The 26698-nt window shown below is 42.8% G+C and overlaps 1 protein-coding gene across 2 annotated transcripts in view; it reads right to left on the reverse strand.

The window, feature by feature from the left end:
- ITGA9 (integrin subunit alpha 9) overlaps positions 1 to 26698 on the reverse strand; it is a 339039-nt gene that overhangs the window by 143738 nt on the left and 168603 nt on the right. For both annotated transcript variants that reach the window (XM_006124025.5, XM_075921785.2), the window contains exon 17: positions 18673 to 18749. In XM_006124025.5, coding sequence (XP_006124087.2) covers positions 18673 to 18749 — 77 coding nt within the window. The remainder of the gene's footprint in view (positions 1 to 18672; positions 18750 to 26698) is intronic.

Consider the following 26698-nt stretch of genomic DNA (forward strand, 5'->3'; position numbering starts at 1 on the left):
GTATCCGCATCTGTATATGCAGAAATTAGTTGCAGATATCCTCATCCACTTCCACAGATGTGGATACTCACAGATATAAAGCAGATAGCCACAAACTGGTAGGGTTCTATATATAAAATTTGTATCCATATCCATATTTGAAAAAATGAGCTGTGGATATCCACATCCATCGATATAAAGCAGATACCCGCAGATATGCAGGGATCTACCCATATGCTGACCTCATCACATCCTCTCCTGGTCAATGATATTGAAATGATAACACATGAGAAATTACACTTTATTCTTCACCCATCTTCACCTAAAGAAGGTTCTAGAGCCTGGTACCCATAGCTCTATCACAAGTGATTTAGGAAACTCGTGAGTGAGCAATACATTTGGGGTAAAATATTCTAGATGCTTTCTTTAAAGTTGACCGTATGAATTTATCACTGTAAATTATGAAGGACTTTTCCACAAAATAAAGAGGTATTTCTAGTACACTTATCTTCTTTGCCCACTTCGTAACCTTTATATGCTTACCATATTTGAAATTACAGCTTCTTACTGTTTCGGTATAAAGTGCAAAAACTGTGCCTTAATTTTTATGGTTGCAATTAATTACAGGCACAAATCCCACTACTGAGATGGCTAAGTAACAGATTTGCACTATATAACCTTCTAAAGGGTATGATTTTCTCTCACAATTATAAATGCAAACAAATGAAGGTACAATTTTTTCAAAATGAGTGCTGGCTGGGACCCCACTAAAAATTTGGCACTAAAATGTCAAAACTATTAGAGTCAAATCTTGCAATTTTTATATCAATAAAAGTTCTGCTGAAATCAGTGGGACTTCTGCTCACGGAGGTATCGAATTCAAAAGGCCAAATGTGGCCATTTCAAACATTTTTGATTGAAAAGCAAACAAATACCTTACCAAGACATAAATGGCAAACTACTAGAATCATCTAGTAATCAAAAGTATAGAGAAAAAATAAACCCTCATTAATGTGAATTACTTCCCAGTTAAGTTCAAAATCACAGTATTTGCATGCACTTAAACTAGATTAACAACTCACAGGCTAAGATTCTTTAGTAAAATCTGGATGTATGTGTTGCTTTAGCAAGTGATGTGAGCCAGTGTTTCTCAATGTGGTCTGCAAAACCACTTTGAGAAAGCAGCTAACTGGTCGCACTGGTGTTTTTATTTACCGGCACTGCAGCCACAGAGCTTCGCAGCTCCCATTGGCTCCCGTTTGCCGTTTGATGACAAGGGGAGCTGCAGGAAGCAGCATGAGCCGGGCGGCCACTTCTCACAGCTCCTCTTGCCTGCAAAAGGTCAATGGGAGCTGTGAGACTCCTTGGCCACAGCACCAGTAAACAAACACACTGGTGCAGCCAGTTAACAGCTTTCTCGAAGTGGTTTCACGGACCACTTTGAGAAACACTGATACAAACTAACAAAGGACTCATCAAGTGAAAGGTTGTGCTAGCTGCAATGCCCTCTAATTATTAATGGCTAGAAGTTCCCATTATTTGAGAGGGAGAGTGGTTAGGACTGACTCCATATCCTATCAACAATTTAATTGTATTTCTTCTCATGTATATTAAATGCAAACAATAGAAAAAAAGACTCCTCTGATTTTGAAACATTTACAGATTGAACACAGTTACACTCAAAGAATGTTGTCATTTAATACTGAATAGTAGAACATGTGCTCAGAATAATTTTTTTAATAAAAAATTAAAGACACAGGCAGTAACAATAAATAAGTACTGAATGTCAGTACAATGTTACTACTTTCCATGGCGCCATTATCTGTTACAGTGAATCACATCTGAATGAAGGCTTTTGTGGCAATCTTAAACTAGCCACAAATCTTTCACAATATATTCCCCTCCATAGAGCAGGAAACCCTGATTTTTAAGAGAGTACTAATTGATCACTTGATTATAGCACCAACATCAAATTCACAGCCTTACTGAACTTTGTAAAAAGTCTCAATGGTTCAAAGCTGACAGGAATGCAGATCTTCATCAGAAATGCAACAGAAGATTGTGTTTAAGCCTCGTTTTAAGAGACTAGTTTCCTGAATCATTAAATCTGAGTACATCTGGAATGAATCAGGTACACTTTCGGCAAGAAATGGATTAAGAAAAAGAATCTGTCTATTCGCAAGGGAGCTCCCGAGCCCTGTTTGCTGCTCTGAGGCATGATGTCATTGTGCATGGAATGCCTGCTGTGATGTATGAACTGTACTACCAATATGATGCCATCCTTCTCCAGCATCTGCTGAACATTAAACAGGCTAGCTGCCGAGTCAAAATATGTCAGTAAAGCTGTGTTGTCACCCTATAGAAACAAGAAAACAAACTAAGCCAAGCTTTATTACAACAAGCTAAGAGAAACAAGCTAAGGAACAAAAATCAAACAACAGCTTTTGTTTTATTTTTTACTGGAAGAAAAATTTTAACGTGGCTAAGCTCTTTCCCCAGCTACATGGGTCAAGTTAAGGCAGATCACTAAAAAATAAGAAAGCATGGATCAAAATCTAAAGATCAGCAAGCAATCACTAAGCAAATTTTAAAACAAGAATAGAATTAAATTATGAAACATAAGTGGAGAGCTGGATGAAAGTTGTGTAAAATATTATATATAGCTATAGGCGTATTATATATGCAACCATATACGCATACAAACAATAAATATACAATTATGTCAGTCTCTGGATAGGAAAAGGGAGTAGGACTGATGTGCTAATCAAAGGCGCTAATTACCTGCCAACACATTTACTTAGAACAGGATTTGTGATGGTCGTCCTGTCTTAAAAATCAGGCTCCAACCTTTTTCTAGAGATCAGGATTAGATTAATTCACTAAACCATGGTGTCCAAGCAGTTTGCTATAGCAAGTTAACCACATTATTCTGAAAACGTATATAATTTTGTGAGCCAGCTAGCCACACACAACCAGTCAGCCAGCCACATATGGCTAGTGGTTAGCATGTTAGACACCACAGCACTAAAATTTCCCCTGATTATGATTTCATTGGCTCTAGCACAAAGTGTAAATAGGAAATACTTTCCTTTTTTCCCTAAAACTGCTGGCAAAAGGGAACAATTCTAAAATGTCAGGATATGATACTTAGTCTCTTTTAACCCGCTCTCATTTTCTGTCCCAGTCCATTTGCCTTCACACAGTTATGCTGCAGTAATCTAGGGAAAAAAGACTGGGAAGAGGAGGGTTATCAGAAAACACCTACAACTTTCATTCCCTCACCTCCTAAAATGAAGGTGCTTTAGTTACCCTGCATCTGGGGAGACATAATCTACATTCCAAAAAAGTATGCTTGGATTCATTCCCTATTTCCTTGACTAGTCAGTAAAAAAAGACATATTGCACTTAACCTCCCTAACCTTTGCAGATGACTCACAAGGCAGGGAAGGAATGAAATAGGACTTTCTCCTACCCTATGGGTCTGAGTCACCATTTTCCCCTTTGATATTCCAACTCTTATATTAATTACACTAGAGAAACATCTATATTAGTAAAAAAAGAGGGGAGGCATGCAATTCACCACTGTTGTAGTGCAGAAGCTGTAGTGCATAGAGATCAGGCAAGATCTGCTCAACAGGATCAGAAAAACACATGAGTACGAATGCCTAAATCCATCTGAGTCCCAATGTCTATAGATGGAGCTGCACCAACAGAGTGAAAAGACCCATTTTTTGCTAATGCAGAGAAGGTGTAGGTGGGTAAACAGCATTCATCCTGCAAAAGGCAAAAAGCAGAGCACTTCCAAGCATGCAATGCCACCGTTCAGCCTCACTCACAATGAAGTACTGAATATTAACTCCAGCTGTAGGAAATGATGATAACCCCCCTTCAACTAAGCAAAATTCACCCCATTTGGGATTTCAGTACCAACTCTAAACTCAAATCAGACTCTCTAGAGAGATCTGCAAAGCCTCTGGGTGAACCATGGCCTATTTATGATTTTGCAGTGAAAACTGATAAAACTCATTTCTTCACCTGATTTTGATGGGAAATCATATATAAACTCCGGTCATCTGAAGAAGCGGGCTGTGCCCACGAAAGCTCATGATACCATCTACATGTTTTGTTAGTCTATAAAGAGCTACCAGACCATTTGTTGTTTTTTAAGTTTATCCTGTGCGAACTAACTCGGCTACACCCTGAAGCATATGAAGATTGTCAGTATCAATTGTGTTTGATTTGAGGAGTTTTGTCTCAACACAAAACTTAGAGGTAGGAGACTCCGAATAATTAAAAAAAAAGTGTTCACACAAACCCAAATGAAACAAACCCCGTGGATGTTGAATAGCTCCAATATTGCTCCGTTCATTTCCACAAACACTCAAGGTCAATTCTCCTCACACTCCAAAAGTCAATTTGGACTAAAGTTGGAATGCCTTCTTGGAGGAGCTCCTAATTAGTATAGGATGGTGCTTTATTTATATAATTTAGGAGGGGTCATAATCCTGGTGCCTCCTCAGCAGCCCCACCTTTCCCTCCAGATAAGAAGGGAACAAATAGCACTTAGAAACTCTGATATACATCCGTTGTGGATGATAGGACTACCTCTGCCCCAGTGTACAGTGGGCTTCAGTGTACAGTATATGCTAGGGAACACTGGTGGGTAGCTCATAAAACCATTCTCCAGATGAAGGAGCAACACTTTTTTCCATGGAGTCTGTGTTACTACAATTGTATGGCATCCTAGAAGATGAGAGGGAGATTCCTTAGTTCCCTGGTTCCCATGGAAAGAATCTTGTCACACAGGCCGTTACTCAGTCTATACATACGCTGGGGTCCACAATTAGGTCACAAAAAGTTAAAGTCTGATCCAATATTTTTTTCACATCCACTTCTTTTAAAAACCAGAACACAGTTTAATGGTCTAGGACAGGAGTGGGGAACCTTAGGCCCACTTGCCTGGATCCTGCCCCCGAGGCTTATGGCCTCTCCTCCCACATTGAGGAGCCTGCGCTGATGTTCCAGTCCTCCTACTGCCTCCCCGTGGGGCTGGAGCTAGGGATGTTAAATATTGGTTAATTGAATAGTTGATTAACCTCATGAATTCGTATCAGTTAGTCGACTATTCTATAGTTCCCTGGCGTACGGCTGGCAGCCAATGTGCTCCAGCCCCACTCCTGTGGAGCCCCCTGACATCCAGTCTCCGGCCTCTCTACTGAGTCAGCAGTGCAGGATGCCAGGCGGGAGCTGGTCCACAAGAGAACCAGTTTAGAAACCAGCTCCCCTCACGGACTGGCTGTCTGCCACCCCACACTGCAGCAGCCCCTGTCCAGGGGTGGGGTCTGAGCTCCTGGACTCGGCGCAAACTGGAACTGAGCCAGGTTGCTTGGCCACCTGACTCCTAATACACTTTAAATGCAGAGCTGCAGTGGGGGTAGGTCCCAGACCCAGTGCAAGCTGGGACTGAGCCATGCTGCCGGCCGTCCTGCTAAAAAAAATTACTGCCGGGGGGGGGGAGCGAATGTGTGTAGTCTATAGCATTAATCTATAAACTTTTGCTTATTAGTTAATTGGTTAATTGACTAGACTATTACATCCCAAGCTGAAGCACACAAAATATATTAAGCTGAGCTCCCCTAGGCTCTGGTGTGTGAGGAAATATGAGGAATGCCTTTCTGCTTCTCATTCGGCTCCATACTGAGGGTTTCTTTTTCCACTTTTCATTTGTGTGTGGTTTCCGACTGATTTTTCTGTGGATCAATGGCCCCTGACTCAAAAAAGGTTCCCTACTCGTGGTCCAGGAGAAGGAAGGCCATCTGGCTGATATTCCTGGTCATTATTGGGAAATTGCAACAAAGGAGAGGTTACTGCTGTGGGATTACACAAAATGGTTACAGCTAGTTATTGTGTTCTCAAGCCATCACTGGAAATGCCAACTAGATGTTATTTCCCAAATTTGGGTTCCTTCACATAAATCTCATACCATCCCAATGGACATGCCAATGCTCAGTGACATACACTTTCAACTTTTTACATTTTCAATTACATGTGCAGTGTATGAGCAAATACATGTGAAAGATACTCCTCTCTCCCCCTTCCCCTCCCCCATGCTCTTGTTACATTCTTCCAAAAACAGGTAACTTTTCCATATTATTACTTATTTCTACAGAGCCACAGATGTGTGTAAGCTTTTAGAGACAGAAATAAAAAGGCAGAGCGTGTGGCTGATTCTTATCTCACTCATGCTGGCTTTACATCTTGATTTCCGTAGAGTTACTTCTGATTCACTTATGTTGTTGTTAAAGGAGAATGTGGTACAGCATCCTGTTGAACCTATAATCAAAAGCTCCAATCCTGCACATACACATCCAGGAGTAACTTTTTTCTCATAAGCAGGCTCACAGAAGTCAGTGGATTGCACATGTGAGTTACATTTTTCACATGTATGCGTGTGTGCAAGATCAAGTCTTAAAATGAGAACAGATATTTAAAAAATGGCCAGAGACAGCAGTAAGTAAGAGGAAGGAATAATTACTCCCACTGAACAGGAGGTAGATCCTAGATGCAATGGGGATCCCACACTGATTAATTTGAAAAACAGTTATTATTTTAAAAAGGTCAAAGGAATGACTTATGTTGTAGTGTTGGTCTAGCATAGACAGCCCTAGTAGATGTTCTGTAACACATTTCAAGAAGAAATTTAGTACTTTGTGACATGAAATTTCCACGGTTTAAATCTTTAACAATGACAGCAGGCAATACAAATTTCCTGAGGAGAAATTAATCTTTTAGCAACTGAACTCTTAGTGAAATCTGATGAAACATGTTGGATTTTGTTTTCTCCTTCTAGAATACTGGCGCAAAATATGGAATCAATTACTGTGCTCAGCTGAACATAGAAGAGGGAAAAAGGGACAGAAAGTCCTGTACACCTAGTGGTTTATAGATCACAACCAGTGGGTATTTAACACAGGGTGGAAACGCATAAAAATGTACAGAATCTGTTGCAACAGGAAATTTGCTACACAGTAGCATGTGATTTATGTCAAGAATAAGATATGCCTAATTAAGATATTTTTAACTGAGAAATGAATCAATATGGAACTCAGCACATACAACATTACCACCAGCATCTCTATTTCAAGCTTTTCACAAACAAGGTAACTTATTGGCTGATCTGTAGACAGTTCAGCTTTATTGGACTTTGTAAACTGCCGGGAATATTAAATAAGAACATTTGCCTAGCACCTTAACAAAAAGCATGTTGGGTGAGGTTTATTTCACAAAAGCAAAACAGTGGAACATTCTGTTTTTAATTACAAATTCTCAATCTGTGCAGTATCTGCTGAGCTTAGATTTCTCAACTGGCAGTTAAAATATATGATAATATTGCAGCAGTTCAGTGTTTCTCTTTGGTTAGCCTGACATGATTGGTTATTAGACCAAGAAACAGTACAGATTGAACCTCTGTGGTCCGGGAGTCTCTGGTCTGGCAACATCCATGGTCTGGTAGAATCACAGATGTTGCTGGACCAGAGAGCCTCAGTGGCAGAAGTTGCCAGTGGCTGGCAGGGCAGAAGAGCCTGCAGTCAGCGGGGACACTGTAGCCTGTGGGGCAGCAAAGCAGAGGAATGCAAAACAGTGGGGCTGCTGGAGCCTGGTGGGGGCTGCTGGAACCCGCAGGGCCAGTGGGGAAGCACGGCAGCAGTCTGTGGGACTGCTAGAGCCCAGTGGGGCAGCAAAGCTGGCAGGGCCGCTGGAACCCAGTGGCTGGGCAGAAGAGCTCCCCCACCCCACCGCCATGGTTTGGCAAACTATCTTGTCCAGGACTGGTCTGGTCCCCAAAGGGTGCCTGACCAGGGAGGTCCAACCTGTACTGTGCCCTCTTTGGTGAATGCATGACCAATGCAGAGATGCCCAGGAAGAAGGCAGGGTTTTATATTAATACAGTAGTCACTTCAAAAGGGAGCTAACCATGTGTTGTGAAAGCCCTGCTGCAATCAAACCTTCAGGACAGTCACATTCCAGAAGATATATCCTGGTGATTACTACAGTACAAAAAGTCTCAGGGGGGTGGCTGTGTTAGTCTGTAACTTTAAAAACAAGGAGTAGCTCTGTGGCAAATTAGAAACTAACAACAATATAACAAAGTTGCATTTAAGGGATGTCAGTTCTCATTTGTATAATATCCCTGACTGGGAGGGAGAAGCCCACTGCAAGAGAAATTAGGAATCCCTATTCTTTTATTGCCACTTGATTTCTGAGCTCTGTATCACTCATTACTCATTGGTTCCATTACCATCTGGAGTGCCTCAAAAACTGTTCGCTCAGCAGGCACAGGACTGACTAGCCATTGCAATGGATGGTTTTTCATGTGATAGATTTATGATGCTTTGAATGCCACTGGCCAGATGGAAACCAAGGAACTGTTCCATCAGCCCAATACACACTCAACAATGGAAAACATTCAGCTAGTTCCCTAGGATGATGTTCCCACTGCAACTTACATTATGTTCTAATTAATCACTGGCTCTGCTGGTAGCCCTTTCAGGAAACTGCAAATCAGATCCTTGATATGATGCAACAAAATTTTCCACAAATACAATATGCACCTCATTAGCAACCAATTATAGCTAAGAATAGGGATAGGCTAAAAATAAAAACTTACTTCATTCCATATTTACTTCACTTGCAAGTATAAAAATATTATATAGGTTGAACCTCTCTAGGTTAGCACCCTCAGGACCTGACCAGTGCTGAACAAGAGAATTTGCCGAACTATTGGTCGGGAAGGCAGTATTGTCTAGCGGTATTACCAACACTTCCACTGCTTACTGGGCTCTTAGAAGACATTTAAGGGTAAATCAGAGCTAAATAGCACAGAACAGTGAGAGCCAGGACTGGTGGCTGTAAACAAACTTTATGGGACCTCAGGAAACTTGGCCACACCCTTGATAAGTGACAGAGATGTAGCTGTGTTAGTCTGGACTTGCTGAAACAAAAGACAGAGCTATGCAGCACTTTAAAGACTAACAAGATGGTTTAACAGGTGATGAGCTTCCATGGGCCAGACCCACTTCCTCAGATCAATTTGTAGAAGAAAATTATATACCAAAGGGATATAATAAAAAAAAGTGAACACATATAAAATTGACAAATCAGATTTTAGAACAGAAAGGAGTTGAGGGGGGTAGGTTAGTATCTATGGGTATGTCTACACTTGCCCCCTAGTTCGAACTAGGGAGGCAAATGAAGCATACCAAAGTTGCAAATCAAGTGCAGGATTTAAATATCCCGCGCTTGATTAGCATAATTGTGGCCGGTCGCCATTTTAAAATGCTGGTCACCCGATTTAACTTGCCGCGTGTGTAGACGCGATAGTTCGATCGGAAACCCTTCCCTCGTATTAACTGTTACTCCTCATGCAATGCAATGAGGAGTTAGTTCCACGACGGGAACTAACCATACACTAAGTGTCCTTTAACCCAGAACATTAATGTCATATTGGAACATGTATTTCATGTTTCAGGAAGGGCTGCTCCAAGATCCAACTATTTCAATGGACTTTGCATCAGAGTCCACATGCACTGATCCTTTCTTTCTACTATCGAGACTGATAAAATTCTAGAGAGCACTAATTTTTCTTTTGCTTTCCAGATAATTTGGCAAGATCTGACTGGGATAAACAAAGTATAAAATATTAATTAAAGATGTTTTTGTTTAATGCATAATAAAAAAAAATCAAAAAAACAACATTCATCTGTTACCAAGGGCTACAGAGGAAGAAAAATTAGATCCTATCAGAATTAAACAATTAAGCTCCAAATGAAAGAATATTCTTTTTCCATGTCATTGTGGTTTTGCTAAGACACTGTATAAGGCAGAAAGCCACAAAGCACTGGTCATGAAACATGAGGCCTCACTGAAAACCAATTTCCATTGTCTGATCAAAGCAAGATAATATAAGCTCGGTGGCATGAGCTCAGTCAAGCGTATGAATCATTTTACTTCCTACACTAACTCAGAAGTTTGCTTAGCTCAATCAGTTTACAAAATTTGACCAAATGTGAAAACCTCTAAAAAATGGCAATACCTATAGTTCAAGGCTATAGGCTCTAATCAGTAAAGTTTTTATCTTAAAAATGTTGTCTGTGTCTTTTTGAGGGTTCAAACAGAATCTGTGTTCTTAAAATATTTAACTACTTTCCATCCTATTTCCCTGTTATTGGTGAAAAGCAAATACAAGTCATAACACACATATAACTACTACTTCTGGATTCCCTTAGCTCAGGTTCTGTAATTCTTCTGTTTGACAGGTTGTAGTGAAATTGTCATGGCTACATTTTTAAGCATAGGCTCCAGCAACAGTTGAAACAAAGGGAATTTTACAATTGACTTTAATGAGAGCAAGAACACACTGGATTTACAGTTTGCATCCACAAAACACTCATGCAACCATTAATAAAAAGGCTGCATGCTTAAGCCTCTGACACAAAATTACTCTTTTCACAGATGCTAGTGAAATGCAAGTAAACTTGGGAGTTGATCAAATGCCTTCTGAAGTCAATGGAAGTCTTACCCATGTCTTCAATAGGAACAGGATGAGGCTGTTTCTGGCCACATCCAACAAGCTCATATTGACACAGAAAAACATTCTGTCACAAAAGTTTTATCTTCTATGGAGTTGGTTGGAAATTTTTTGACAAAACATTTTTTTCCATCAAAATAGGAGAGGTTTCAAGGGATACTCTGATTCTTTCCAGACACAGAAACACCCAAATCAAAACCTGAATTTTACAATTTGAAAATGGACTTTTCAACAAAATTCCATTTTGAAAAAAAAAGAGAGAGAAAGAGAGAGAGCGCATTCCAGTGAGGAACACAAGCAAATTTCAAAACTTGAAATTCTTCAAATAACCAGACCGTCGTTCTCCAAACATCTCCAGTGTGCTATGTGTTTCATTTTAGCAATATAAAAATAGCTTTGTTTCATTCTCCACACAGTTTGGTCTTGAGGACAGATGTATAACTAGAAATATTTTAGCTGGTGAGCAATTCTAGTTCTAATGACAGATGCAGGGTAACTTTATGTCACAAAATTACATGGGACACAGGATGCCTTTGACATTTCCATTAATTATTATTATTAATATAGGGGATTTTCATCCAAGAATGCTTGCAGTCTTCTGTCTTTCTAAAACAGATTTACAAACTACACATGTGGGTCAATTCAACCACCACCAAGGGGGTAACACAGCTGTCATACTGCAAGCCACAGTAACTATTTTGTTTTTGTTTTGTTTTTTAATAGCAATGCTACTGTGTTTCCTATGGTACACAGACTATCATTACATTTACACAGCCAGGCAGGATTTCCTTTCCAGCTGCAGCTCTCATGGAAGGCACCTGTCTATTCTGCTCTAAAATTGCCCCCTTTTAATCTTTTGTTTGTTTTTTCACAGGAGAGCTTTATTTTCCCAAATGCCTTTTGAGATACACAAGCAAAAGAAAATATTCTCCATGACTTTAGATCAGTTTATATTACATTCTAAACAGAGCCTAATAAGTATCATTAAATTTGCTGAAGACACTTGAATGCCAGCAGCACTAAGCTGGTTCTCAAACAGTAGCCTGAGATGGCAGTCTTGAAACTCAATCCAGCCTGCATGGTCAGAAGGATTTCATGATTCAGCACACACTGATCATGATTCACATGGACAGATGCATGAAATCTCCAATGCCTGCCTAGTTACTACAACACATGCTCATAGTCATATGGATTCATGCACCCTTTTTTTTCCCCAACAAGATTCCAAAACATGTCATCTTTAGATTTTCTCCGAGGAGACAGGCATATTCCCAAATTACTCATAGCTCAGGGCATCAATCCACAACCAGACAGGCAGGTATCACACCAGAACATCAAGCCAGTGCAAGTATATCAAACAAGATGTGTTCATCTTCATCATTCTGCTGCTCTATCAATTGTCATTTTATTTTAAAGGGCCAGAGGGCTCATATAGAGTTAGTGGGCATAGATTCATAAACTTTAAGGCCGGAAAGGGACACTGTGATAATCTAGTAGTCTGACCTCCTGCATAACACACACACCTCATGAGGACACCAATCTGTTTTCAAGTTCTAAAAGAGCAGTTATACAGAGGCCCAATGACACAATGAGACTTATTGCCTAAACTTGATGGAAAAGACATGCTCTATGGTGATAAAACAGATTTCAATGTGTGCCTTTGAAAACTCTCGAACTATGAATGCTCTCTTTTGACTATTTTCAATAGTAAACAATGTATTTTAAAAATATATCAGGAGAATTATTCTCTCCATTGAAACTTGTCCACATATAAAAGTTATTGGAGTTTAGATTTAATATAACTATTACAGTGGGTCTGCTTTTTAAATTATGACATTTTTAGTGCTGGTTGGTTGGCATGCATGTCCAGTTTCCTTTTGCTATCCAAATGATTGTGGGCATAAAAATATATTCCACTGCAAAATATTGTATTCCTGTTCTCCTTTGGGCTGCATGTTGTGCTATTAGGATTGCTTAGGTATTTATACTGTATGCATAGTATCAGCCCAGCGTTTTTTAAATGAAACTATTCTAGATTTTGCAGACTCCACAGTCAGTCACAGGGCCTCACCAACACAGCACAAGGTTGGTGATGCGGAAACCCTTCCCTATCCAAGATACTAAAAGGTCACTGTTCTTGGTCATTGTTTTGTTTCTTTGGTTTAAGGAAAATAGATCTGAGGAGGGGCCTTGTGTGTAGAGAGAAGATACTTAGATGAGCCCAGCAAATGCCAGTCTTGTTACCAGTTGTGAATAAGATAAATGAGGTGGTGGGGTCACATCCAACATGCAGGAAAAGGTATGATTTTACAGAAGCTTTATAGAGCTTATGTCAAAGGAAGTAGAACACAAGGATGACCACCAATCAGAAAACTGAATTGAAAATTGCAATTTTAAGAAGCCTAAATCTTCCCATATTGACTCTTGCTGAAGGAAGATGATGTGCAAGATGGATGTCCATTCTATGCTCCTCCATGGCAACATCACAGCCATAGGTCTCTGCTGCTGGACATATGTAAATGTAACCCCCTTTTTCCTCCCCGGGTTACGTGGGAGCAGGTAACTCTCACAGGTGTGCGTGGGCACCTGATGGTTTTAACATAAAAGGAGATCCTGAGTACCCCAGTGGTGATGTTGTTTAGTTGGGGGGGGGGGGAACCCCTATCCACCGGCTTGCTGCAGTCCCTTGCTCATAAAGAACATATAATGGTGGTGCCTCCACCTGGCTGGCCCTGTACACACTTAATGGTGTGCCTTGGGAGCCTCCAGGAATAAAATTATTCCAGCAATAATCTGGATTTAACTCCAGAACAACTATAAATCATATACATCTAATAGATTACATTAGAATAAACAACCTTTACTTAACAACTTAAAGAAACAGGGTTTAACAGATTAACAGTGAATAACATTAACAAAGTACACAAAAATAATAGGAAACTTATCTACAGGCAGTCCCCGGCTTACGTACAAGATAGGGACTGTAGGTTTGTTCTTAAGTTGAATTTGTACGTAAGTCGGAACTGGTACATATTGTACCCCAGATGTCCCCAATTCAGCCGCTGCTGAAACTGACCAGCAGCTGACTACAGGAAGCCCGAGGCAGAGCTGCTTTGCCCCGGGCTTCCTGGAATCAGCCGCTGATCAGTTTCAGCAGCAGCTGATTTGGGGACACCTGGGGTAGAGCAGCTGGGGTGCTGCCAGGTTGGTCCCAGCAGTGCTGAGGTGCGGTGCTGCGGGGATCAACCTGGCAGCGCCCCAGCTGCTCTGTCCCAGGCGTCTAGATTCAGCCGCTGTTGAAATTGACCAGCAGCGACTGAATCGGATACGCCTGGGGCAGAGCAGCTGGAGTGCTGCTGGGTTGGTCTGGTAGTGCCGACCCTTGGCGCGGCGGGACCAACCCGGCAGCACCCCAGCTGCTCTGGGGGACGCCTGGGGCAGAGCAGCTGGGGTGCTGCTGGGTTGGTCCAGTAGCGCTGCACCTCGACGCCGTGGGACCAACCCGGAAGCCCCCCAGCTGCTCTACCCCAGGCGTTGGCGAGAAAAGCCTGGTCTGCTGGGGGGGAGGCGCACTAGCTGCGCCCCTCTCCCCCAGCAGACCAGGGAGACGTGGAGCAGCTTTTCTCGCTGCGGAGGACACGGGCGGCGGGACTGTGGCACGTCTCGGCGGTTCCACCGCCTGCGTCCTCTGCAGCGAGAAAAGTCGCTCCGCGTCTCCCTGGTCTGCTGGCGGGGGGGCGCTAGCTCCGCGTCTCCCTGGTCTGCTGGGGGGAAGCACCCCCTGCGCCGCCGGAGGCGGCGACAGTGGGAGAGGCACCCCGCACTAGGGGCGACCCCTCCCCCGTTGGTAACTAGGGGTCCGACTTAAGTCGGATTGACGTAAACCGGGGACTTCCTGTATCTGGCATTTGCACTGCCACCATTTATCACACTCTAGAGCGTGCCCTCCTAGAACTCACAGTACCATACACTTGCTTGCGTGGGCGCACTTCAAGATCTTACAGCTGGAGTGGATGATTCTAGTCTCCTTCTGTGTGCTGGATGCAGAGTAGCTTCTAGCCACAGGTACAGCCAAAGGGCAATCAGAAGCAGCCTGCTAGATTCAGTCCCAACGGCTCTTAGTCCAAGTCTGTAGCTGCAGCCTAAAAGCTCCTAGACTGGATCAAACTCCTCCACAGAAGCCTGGCTCCTTTTTTCCCAAAAAACAAAGGGAAGAGTCCCCAGACTGCTGGGCCTCCCTCCACATACCTGGGGAGAGTCAGCCCCAAAACAATGAGAAACTTCCTTCCTGTTTTCCTCCAGGGCTCATGGGAATTGTAGTCTGTGGGGCTAGATCGCAACACACAGGGTCTTCTCAGAAAATAAGCAGAGGCACCTTTAGTAAGGGGACTACATAAACAACATGGATCTGCTTTGGTTTAAGTTTCTAGCCACTGACTCCATCCTGCCTTGCTTGTGCTTCCCCAAGACAAAGGTTTGCAGCCAATGATTCCCAGCTGCCACTTCCCTATTTACCTAGAGTGTAGGTAGCAGTCCCTTCCAGATCGATGTATCCAGGCCAGAACTTACAAAGACACTTCAAAGTGATTCTAGCCATACAGACTTTACTAAATTACTCTAGGAAGTAGAAAGCTGCAATAAGCTGAGGGAAAGGGAAGGGGAAAGGATCCATCTAAGAGCCAAAGGCTCAGAAAGAATCTACTTTCTGTGTAGTACAACTGAATGATGTATCTTCTCTGCCTTAATTTACCGCCCTTTGCCCAGACCCTCGACACATTTCTGAGGATGCTCCATAACAACCTTTCAGTTTATTTCAGTTCATATGAATGACACCAGGCTCTAGCAGGAATATTGCCCAGGCCCAGACATGAAATCAAACCCAAAACTTTTGAAATGTTTGGAGTTTTCCCACAGTTTACTATTTTCAAGCACCTCCCCTGCACTGCTGAGTCTCAAATAAACCCGGGGAGGGCCTTGATTTATGCAGCAGTATAATTTCCAGGGGCACTGAGCACCTGACTCACCGCAAAAGCCTAACGCCATGTCTACGCTTACCAGTAGATCAGCAGTCAATTTAGTAGATCTAGTAAAGACCCCTAAGTTCATGGCAGAGTGCTCTCCCATAGTCTGCAGTACTCTAGCTCTCCAAGAAGAACTTCTCCCATTGACATAGAACAGCATAGATACCGCAGGAAGATGACCTAAGTTATGTCAACTTTAGTTATGTTATTCACATAACTGAAGTAGCATAACTTAAGGATGACTTACCACAGTATTGTAACCCACCCCTAAGTGTGCAGACTCATGAAATTCAGGTACTTCGAGATACCTAATCAATACATCTGTAAGTACATGTGTTTCCCATTTGAGGGCAAGTGAATCAATATTGATAGTTTTGGGGGTATTCGATTTTTAACAGTAAATATCAGCAAATGCCAATTGTACTGCACATATATACAAAGCAATGAAAATATATTTCCATTGATGACAATAAAAATTCACAGATAAATCAAACTCAAAGTTTGCCTATGGAAAATTACTTAGTATATTTTGAAATGTGATGTTGACAGCTGAATTTTGCCAACCTTAAATATTGAGCAACGGAGGATAATCTGTACCCCAAACATCTTAGTAAATAAAAAGCCACAAAGAAATTCAGAGCAGATTTGCTGGCTCTTGCCAACAAGCAATTATTTTTGTTTCTTGTTACCTAGTTCTTAAGTGTATGCCATCCAGGAGTACATTTCCAAAGCACTGCATGATATTTTCACTATGTAGTTCTCACTGGGTCAAATTCATTCCTTGAGTAACCCTAGAACAAAATCACTTTGTGGTCCCTAATGTTATAATCATTGTAATTAATTCTCATGATGGTAACCTAATCTTTCAGAATTAGATGTTCTGTTTATAAAATTTGCTATTTAAATATGCATTATATGATGTGATACAAAACAATGTACTGCATACTATGTAACATAGTGTATTGCTTTATGACTCTGAAGTGTTGAGGTTACTAAAAAGCACACAAACTGGCAATATTTACAATGAGAAACTAATGGGCTTTCACTTATACCATTTTTTTACACTGATGGAGCTGAATAGGTATCAATGGAGCAATTTTTCCAGTAAGAACAGAAATAGCCTAATGCATTTTTGAACTGGACAAATATAATGACCCTGTAAATACTTCAATTCATTCTGGTGTATAAGCATTGGAAATGACTGAAGGTTTGTAACTTCTGTTACATAGACAGGCAGAATTACAAAAACATTTACATACAATCATTGGGCATACAGCATTGTGTGTATGAGAAATTAGTCATACACATTAGGTACCCTTCCCAACCTATACAAAACCAGAAGCCAAAGCAGGCTTTTATGTTAAACAGGCAATAACAACACATAGTCTAATTTCTTTAGATTGAAGAAGTGACCACATGGCTCTAGATGCTTTCTAAAAACAGAAACTGACAGTCTCAGAGATGAAAAATAACAGCAAATAACAGAATATGTTATCCAATAGAACACATCCTGTTTGCTTAAAACAGCAGCTCAGAGATGGAGTAAAATGAGAGGGTGGATCGGCAGCTTGCTGTATCAATGTTGTACTATATTAGATTACCCCATATGTGTTCTACAGTCGTGCTTTCTATTTTGTTCAGGTGAAGTCAACAGCTTATTTTTAAAGTAAAAAAATCAGGCTTACATCTAAACAGCTGAAGGATCTAACCAGCCATCCCCACAAACATTACTTACTATACTGCTTATTACACAACTTCAGAGGACTAACTCATATAGCAAGCAAGGGTCTAGAATTTGTGCCCCCGTCTTCTTCAGATCAGAGATAATCAAGAACAGGAAAAAAAAAAGTTCTCCAGTTTTTGTTCCAATCCATATTTTGTACACTTCTAACATTCTGTATAAGGTAACAAGTCCAGGCTTGGAGGGAAGGGCAAAATGCAGATTTGAATCCATAATTTGAGATCCCAATCCAAATGCCAATTAGTCAGTGGAAAGACTCCTGTTTTCTTTGATGGGAGCTGGAACTTACTGTAATGTCTCAAAGATTGCTTTTTTGGGGGGTTGGTTCAGGCCCATCTCTAGTTACAACTATAAAACATTGCAGAGTTGTGCAAAATGCATTTATATCTGCTGACTTTGGTGGGTTTTTTACATATTCTTTCCTGGCCTGAAAGCTAAGACTTCACAAGAAGTCAAACAGCAGAACTCCTGAAACATGGTTAACTAATTCAGATCAGCATTTCACTCCCTAAAAGTGTGGTAAAAATGCTAAGAAAAAGGAAACAGAAGTGATGTGTAAGGTTCACCTCTAACCTGAAAAAAAATCCAGAACTGAAATAAGCACATCCTGGCCAACCAATACAATCTGCCTCTTTCTTTCTTGGATCGTAAGTCAAAGGGGACAAAACAAAAATTTCACATCAGTGCCACTTGGCAATGTTTACCATGTAGATGAAACGTGAAGCACAAAGGAAAACTATCTCTAAGTATTGACAAAGTGATTGTGAAACTTACAAATGAAGACAAATAATCCTGCAAAGTCTGCAAATTTTTTAAATGAAAAGGGAGTAGGATAAAATTTAACACCACAAAGGATTTTATGGCATTTGCAATATTTTGAGGTTTTTTCATGTGATATTTTCATTAAGGAAAATGGAGATGCTTCACAAAGCTTTACTGATCACACACTAAATAATATTGTGTCATCACCTTCAGCGAAACTCGGCATAGTCTGGTTGAGATGGCATTGGACAGAAAACCTATGCTGTGACACTGACCTACCATGGGACTTGGAACAAATCACTTCATCTTTCTGTGCTTCTAATTCCTCTCTCCTCCTTTGTTCAGATTGCAAACTCTCTCAGTCAATGACTGTCTCTTGTGCACACACATATCTAGCATAACAGGGTCCTGATCCCTGTTAGTCTTGGTACTATCATAATATAAATAATAGCAATCACCATGTAATGCAAGAAGTTGCAAGACGTGGATATCTATTTGGGATTTTTTATGTACCCTTAATTAAAATCAATTCAATACTAGCATGTAAAAGTCAGAACATGAAAAAAGTTTATTTCACTCACCTAGACAGCAATAATTTACCCTGAAGTTTCAAATCTGCAGCACAATCCTCTGACTGACAATTCCTCTCAAAAACAGTCTGTGAAAAACAGAGGAGAAAGCTGTTACAGTGGGGAACTTTGTTATAACAGACTCTTCTTCCCTCCCAAAAATGTGTTTCAGTAAAAATAAGAACACTGGAAGGTTGTGACAAACTACTGAGGAGTAGTAATTACAAATACTGATTACAAGATGTGTAATTTCAGATACTGATCAGATAAATGGTTGCCCATTCAAACAACTCAAACCTAAAATGTGTCAGATGCCTAACAAACTTGCAGACACGTTAGTAACATTTTCTCATGCCAGGGAAACTCAAGCCAGCAGAAGTTAAATGCCAGGCACACCGTCACAGGTATTACAGCACTGAGAAGGGTGATGGGAAAATGGTCTAGACGTCCCAACACAGAACCGTGTACAGGTGATTGCTTTTGCAGAGCTGCTGGGTGGCTTTTGTAGAAATCTTACTGAATTTGACCTGTTCCCACAAAATGTGTCAATCTCAATGAACTGGCATTTTCCAACAGAAAACTACTCCATCCAAAAATTTCCAACCAGCTCTAATATTTCTCCTCATAACACTCCTCCGAGGTTGAGCAGTGCTGTTTTACATTTCCCCATTTTACAGATGGGGAACTGAGACAAACAGTGATTTGTCCAAAGACTCACAGGAAGTCTGTGGAGGAGCAGGGAAATAAGTCCACCTGTCCCAACTCCCAGACTACTGCCTTAACCAAAAATCCATGATATTTTCAAAAACAGAATAAGTACTTAACACAGGAGTCCTGGTCAATATTCCGATCCACATAAGCAGCGTACAGTGCTCAGGGATGAACAAAACCAAGGATAGACTCAAACACTGAGCTAGCCAAATTTTTGTTCAGAAGTTTGAGAAAGTTTGGTTATTTCTCCTCTTCCCTTTCCTAGTTACTTAGCATTTCTGCACATACCTCTGTATTTCCTACCTCTACAAACAGAAGTGGAGCTACTTAACTGTAGCTCTGTGAGAAAGGCTGTTTATATTATTTCTGGCCAAAACCCTGAATGAACAAAAATACCACAAATGTTGCAATAAATAAAAACAAAATAAATTAATTCTTGTGAGATCTTCAACCCTAAATAAATTCAGATAACCATCTGGAAACCTGGGGACTTCTCCAAAATAAGCCCTTAAAATGCTTGGTATTAGGTTTCAAAAAAGCTGTGTCCTTCCTTCCACAGCAAGAGGGCAAGCTGGCAGATAACAGGGAAGTCTTAAGGAGAGTAAGGAGAAACAAAAATAACTAATTCCTCAAAACCCAAACTTTTCATTTCATTTGTACCAGACAATGGTAAATTTATTCAAAACCACAGTCTGCTACCATTACCCACTTTGAGCTAACACCTTGTTCCACAAGTAGTCTTGTAGTACTACTCAAGATGAGTAAAGGTAGCAGAATCCAGCCTCCAGTGACTGGAAATTCAGTCTGAATTTTTAAAAATAGATCATATGTTAAATGCCTAAATGGGGCCTTTACAAACCTCATTTTAGGTCTGAATTTTTTTAAATCTAGGCCTTATCTTTTCAAACAGTAAATATATTAAAAAGAAATATCTATCGACTGGTGCTAACACCCTACCTATCCCAGAGGAGCTGTGGAAGAAAGGGGTTGCCAACTCTCCCAGTCCGCAAACCGTTTACTGTAGTGACATCCAGTCTGGGAGAGTTAGCAACCTAAAGTAGAGTGGAGAGGGAGGCCCGGGATGCAGGAGCACCAGGTGACCATGCAGCCAACTGGGGAGAAGCAGCGCTTTTAAGGGGAAAGTGCCGCTTCTCCCCAGCCACCCGCTGCACGGTCCTGCTCAGTCCTCCAGCCCACGAGGACCAGTCACCTTTGTCTGGTGAGCGAGGGTTAGATGCTGAGCGCTGGTGGGGAACGGCTGGGGGGTGGGGCGGAGGGGAAAGGGCTGGACCAGCACAGTGTGTGGGTGGGGCGGTTGGACTAGCACTGAGCCGGGAGCAGGCAGACAGAGGATGGGCTGGGGACGGCCAGAGCCGATAGGCAGCCCTTGGCTGCATAGAGCACCATGAAATGTGGGACAATTTGATGCCTCAAATTTTGTGGTGCCCAATGCAGCTGCATGTTTTGCCCATCAGTAGGGGAAGCCCTGAACCCTCCACTTCACTGGACTGTTTGTGGAACTTCGGCAGGCTGACCCTTGTTCCCATGCTCAGGATCTGACTGCCACATGTAAGGTTGGGAAGGAAATTTCCTCCCCCGTCAGATTGGCAGTGGCCTTGGGATTGTCCCACCTTCTTCTCTGCAGCACGGGACACAGATTGCTTGCCAGGATCATCAGGCTATATACCACTTGATCATTTCTCTGTCACTGCAAGAACTTTGGGCATTGGTGCACTTCAGTTCCTTCAATTGTCTGCCTGCGGCACAAAATAATTTAATTTCCTGAAGGCTGTAATCATGTGTGGTGGTTAGGATTTGTGTGAGAGTGCTCAATGGTATTGGCGGACTGTGACGCGCAGCAAGTCAGACTGATCTGGTGGTTCCTTTTGGCCTTAAACTCTACTCCCCATGTTAAACCTGTCTATTAAATCAAATAATTCTGAGAGCCAGGTGTAAAAGCCTAAATTCAAATCCCTCAAGAAAAACAATTAACATTCCTGAAAGCCTTCCAGGATTTAATTACATGCACTGGCTAAAATAAAAACAAATTATTTAGAGAATATGTCTAGGAAATATTCAAGCAAATTCAATCCAGGGGAGTGAACGCCACAGGGACTATTAAAATAGGATTCTTCTGATCATTTAACAAAACAGCCAAGTCAGAACAGCGTGGGTGGTGGATGTGGGTGGTTGGGAGGGAAAGGTGAAATCAGCCAGAAAGCTTTCCCTGCACTCCAGGTGTCCCCATGAAAAAGTGTAACACAAAGAAAAGAGTTCCAACATTTACAATGGGTTAGCATAGCAAAATGGGTGGAAATGGCCATCAATAATTATTTCATTAAACTAAAGCACATAGGATGTTCTCTAATTGAAGAAAGGTGTAAGGAAATGAATTTGCTCAGTGGACTTCATTGAGAGTAAAGTTTTGTACCTAAGGCTCAGTACTAATACACTATCATTTATCATATCATCCAACACATTCACTTTTCCTTTCCACAAAAGCTGGATTTCGATTTCAGCAGAGTCCTGCTTTGTATCCTTTGATGAAGAAGACTTTATTAAACATGGCCAGGGCTCAACAATCTATGTAATCTACTTGCCCATGGTGAATAGATTACATCCTGGAAGAGCCGGGTTCGGGCGATCTGCGCATGCGCAGAATGATCTGTGCATGCACAGAATGCTGGACAGTGCGGCTGGCAAGAGGGGCTCGCCGCAGCTCAGCAAGCCCTGAACATGGCCATATCTACCTAACAGAAAGACAGAAAACTGGACAAACGAGAGAAGAAGGGCTCCCCAAGGAAACCAACTGTCCGTAAAAAACTCTCTAACCAAAGCTGGTGAAACTAATACATATAAATTAAGTATAAATATATTTTCAGAGAGGTAGCCGAGTTAATCTGTAACTGGAAAAACTTAAACAACAAATAGTCTAGCAGCACCTTAAAGACTAACAAAACATGTACAGTAAACTTCTGATAATTCGGCACCTTTAAGACCCAGGGGGTGCCGGATTATCAGATATGCCAGACTATTGGAAGGGGGAGGGCTATGAGAGGTCTGGGGTGGGGTGCGGTGGAGGGGATGCCACTCCAGACCCCTCATAGCCCCCCCTTCCGATAGTCCGGCTCTGCCCCAGGCGTCCCCGATTCAGCCGCTGCTCGTCAGTTTCAGCAGTGGCTAAATCCGGGACGCCTGGGGCAGAGCAGCTGGGGTGCTGCCGGGTTGGTCCAGTAGAGATGCCCCTCAGCTCTGTGGGACCAACCCAGCAGCACCCCAGCTGCTCTTCCCCAGGCGTCCCCAAGAGCAGCTGGGGTGCTGCCGGGTTGGTCCAGTAGAGACGCCCCTCAGCTCTGTGGGACCAACCCAGCAGCACCCCAGCTGCTCTTCCCCAGGCGTCCCCAAGAGCAGCTGGGGTGCTGCCGGGTTGGTCCCGCAGCGCCGAGGGGCGGCACTACGGGACCAATCCGGCAGCACCCCAGCTGCTCTGCTCTTGGCTTCCCTGATTCAGCTGCCGGTCAGTTTCAGCAGTGGCTGAATTGGGGAAGCCGGGCGCAGAGCAGTTCCAATTGTTCGGCAGCCAGAGCACTTCCGGGTTCCTGATTGTACCGGACCATCAGGAGTGCCAGAGCACTGGATGCTGGACTAATGGAATTTTACTGTAGATGGTATCATGAGCTTTCGTGGGTACAACCCACTTCTTCAGATGAATGGAATATTAAAAGTCCAGTTCCAAAAATAAATAGGAGATGGGGGAGAGGGAAAAAATAGTGAATGAGAGTGTTCAAGTTACAAGAAGCTTATAGAAGGTGCAAATAGTTCTTAAGTACCCATTGTGTAGTTGGTTAAGTCATTAGGGGTACGTCTAAACTACATGGCTCCATCGACGGAGCCATGTAGATTTGTTGTTTTGGCAAAATCAAATGAAGCCACGATTTAAATGATCGAGGCTTCATTTAAATTTACATGGCTGCCGCGCTGAGCCGACAAACAGCTGATCAGCTGTTTGTCCACTCAGCGCGCTAGTCTGGACGCTCCCCTGCCGACATCAAAGCCCTTTGTCGGCAGCCCCAGTAAACCTCATCCCATAACAGGGCTGCCGACAAAGGGCTTTGATGTCGGCAGGGGAGCGTCCAGATTAGCGCGCTGAGCGGACAAATGAGGAATGAGGAGTAACGGTAGTTCGAACTAGGAAGCCTAGTTCGAACTACCTAGTTCGTGCCGCGTGTAGCCGCGCGGCACGGGGTTCGAACCAGCCGGGATTTAAAAATGGCGGCGCCCGGCTTATGCAAATGAAGCCCGGGAAATTCAAATCCCAGGCTTCATTTGCAATTGCGGTATGCCTACATTACCCCGCTAGTTCGAAATAGCGGGGTAGTGTAGACATACCCTCAGAGACTTCCGTGAGATCCGCAACATAATCTCACCCTTAATCATGCAATCCTTTAATGCTCTGCCAGATTCAGTGGAGGTTCCTTTATAAGGCTGAGCATTGTATTACAGTTTTGCATTCCATCTTCTCTTTAGGCTTTATATTCCTATCATTTACAGTATTTACACTATCATGAGGTCTCTGAAGCTCACTACATATCAGTCTGTTAAGCAGTTTTGCATCATACCTGTGTTCCAATAACACAACCCAAATGTGCAACAACTTGGTCATTTGTTCACGTGACTGCCTATGGTTGGTTTGTAATCTTTGAGTGACCATTTTATTGTCCTGTGTCTGTCATCTGTTGAGTTTGCTCTGCTGATTGCTGTTTCTGAGGAACGCAATGTAGATGTCAACGATTTCTGTTGAACTCTCGAATGTCATTCTCAATCACATATGCTCTGGGTGCCAAATTCTGTTACTTCATGACAGCCTTCATCCAACCTTTTTCTCTGTCTAATTTGACATGAACCCAGACACTGGTTCTAACCATGGCAGATTTCTGACTGAGTGATGACTGTTGTAAAGTGAAAGCTCTTTTAGTCTTTATCATCTGATTTGGCAACTGTCTTCATGTCTGGCCACTTTGAAGTTGGGTTAGTTTACAAAGTTGGATCAGTCGTTCTGAGTTGGCTTCTTATCAGGAGTTGTACTGGACTTTCCTTAGCCACTATTCGTGTTGATAAGTTACTCTGAAGAGTGTGGCATGGATCTTGCTGCTGCAGGAAGTTCCTGACTGCCTGTGCAGCTCTACAGCCACTCCATTCAATTACGGATAATGTGGGCAGTTAGTAATATAATCAAAGTCATATTTCATTCGTAATTATTTTAATTCTGCTGAAGTGAACTGTGGTCTATTGTCACTAATGAGTTGTTCTGAAATACCAAAGTGAGGAAAAGTGTACTTCAGTATCTCATGAGCATTGCAACATGTTATGTCTTTCAAGTACCATATTCCTACACACCTAGAAAAATTCACAACAACAATTAAACAATGCCTCTTGAATCTGCATTAATCTGCAGCTAGTTTCTTCTAAGTGCCCCGGTAGAAGTATTTGACCATTGTATGGCATAGCATTGCTTCAGGTAGATTTGTATTGGACCTCTGCTCAAAAGTCCAGTATCATCAACTCGTCTGTCCAGTTCTTTTGCGCTAGGTCCATCATGGTCACCTGACAGGGCTGAGAAGGTTGTTTGCTTTTAATCCTGTGATCACGTGCACTCGGAACGCAAAGGCTTTGTCCTTGTAAGTGGTTTCTGGGATGGACTGTCACATGCTAGTCAGAATGCCTGCAGGACTACACCACTGGCATAGTTTGGGGGAATGTGAGGGGACATTGCGCCCTAAACAGAGCGGAAGCCCCTGCAGGGTCACATGCCACTTCCACAGACCCCATTTCTGCAAGTGCTGAGCTGCCCTGCAGGATTTGCTCTGCTAGGCCTGCCTAGAAAGGGGACTCTGTCCTTCTCGCACTGTGTGTCTCCTCTGCCCCCAGCATATTTCGGCTCTTGAGGAGTGTGACAAGCTCTTTCCTTGTGTCCCAGGCCACTGAACACGGCCTCCTGCTTGCTAGTTCCTGCCTGTTTGCTGAGCAATGGTTAGTGCCCACAGGGGCTGGGAGAATGGCATATGGCAAGGAGGCAGGGGTAGGAGGAGCTTGAGGAAGTGGGGGGAAGACAGAGAGCCAGGGCCAGGGCCAGGAGAAGAGAAGGCAAGCCCACCGACAGGAGGGGCAAAGGGATCAACTGCCACAGGGCCCAGCCGTTCAAAGGGGCCCAGGGTTCCCAGCCGCCGCTCTTTAAACAAAGCGCCCCGGGCCCTTTAAACAGCCATTGGAACCTCGCATGGTGCGCTTGGTACAGCCATGCTGACGGGTCCCCTCCCCACACACCTTGCCCAGGAACCCAGCAAGACCATCAGCTTGCCTGAGAGAAGGGGATGGAATGAGGCAGAGGACAAAGGTGAAAGAAAGGTGCAGGGAATGGGGAAAAGAAGGGGATATAGGAATGGACAGAGAGGAAGCAGAGGCCCCTCAAGAGGTATCCCTTTGGCAGCAGCACCACACAGAGGGGTCTGCAGCAGCACCAGAACAGCAACACTGCAGCAGCTGGTTCCAGAGTGGCCTCTAGCAGCATCTGGGGGCTCCCTTTTTAAGATGGCTCATACCGCCTTTCCCCACCCCCCAGCACCTTCCGGCCTGGTACATTCCAGGTGACAGGAGAGAGCCAATGAGCCAAGGGATCTGGCTTCAGCATGCACAATGAAAACTTGTGTGTGCATGTGCATGTGCTCTTTGCTCCATCCCAAATAGCAGTCAGACTATGCCTATGGGCTAGCCAGAGCGGTGTCAGGCAATTCCAGCTTTGGAAGGGATTGAAGGTGATTGTATATTCCTTCTGAGATGGCAGTGAGCCAATTTTAAAGTCTATACTCTTGTCATGAATATTCAGTTTCTCTCTACAATCAGGCTCTTTGTCATCACAAGTGATAGATCTCAGAAACAATAGTTCTTGACTGTCTGTAATATAAGTCAACGCCATGGCTGCTTTGCTGTGGCAGACAGCTGCAGAATATCCATATTTCATGCATGACACTGTGTGCCTCTGGCTGGACATGCACCATCTCTTGGGATGAGACATTTTCCACATCTTATAGATATAGCTTGGACTTTGCTCCTCTTAGTCTGCGAGTTCTCCCTCCCTGCCTCAGGAATTATGTGGTAATGACTTTCAATACTCAAGTGTATGTTCACAGCTTCTAAGCTAGTTTCAGGTTTTTTCAAATCGCTCCTGGCTTTTATTCTATTTGACTAATTCTGACGGTTTTGCTATTAGTATAACTGTGGCTAGGGATAAATCTCTCTTCAGCTGTATTTGCTGTGAAAACACCTGTTA

The sequence above is a fragment of the Pelodiscus sinensis genome, chromosome 2, assembly GCF_052426305.1.
Source record: "Pelodiscus sinensis isolate ZL-2025 chromosome 2, ASM5242630v1, whole genome shotgun sequence".
In the NCBI taxonomy this organism is placed as follows: domain Eukaryota; kingdom Metazoa; phylum Chordata; order Testudines; family Trionychidae; genus Pelodiscus; species Pelodiscus sinensis.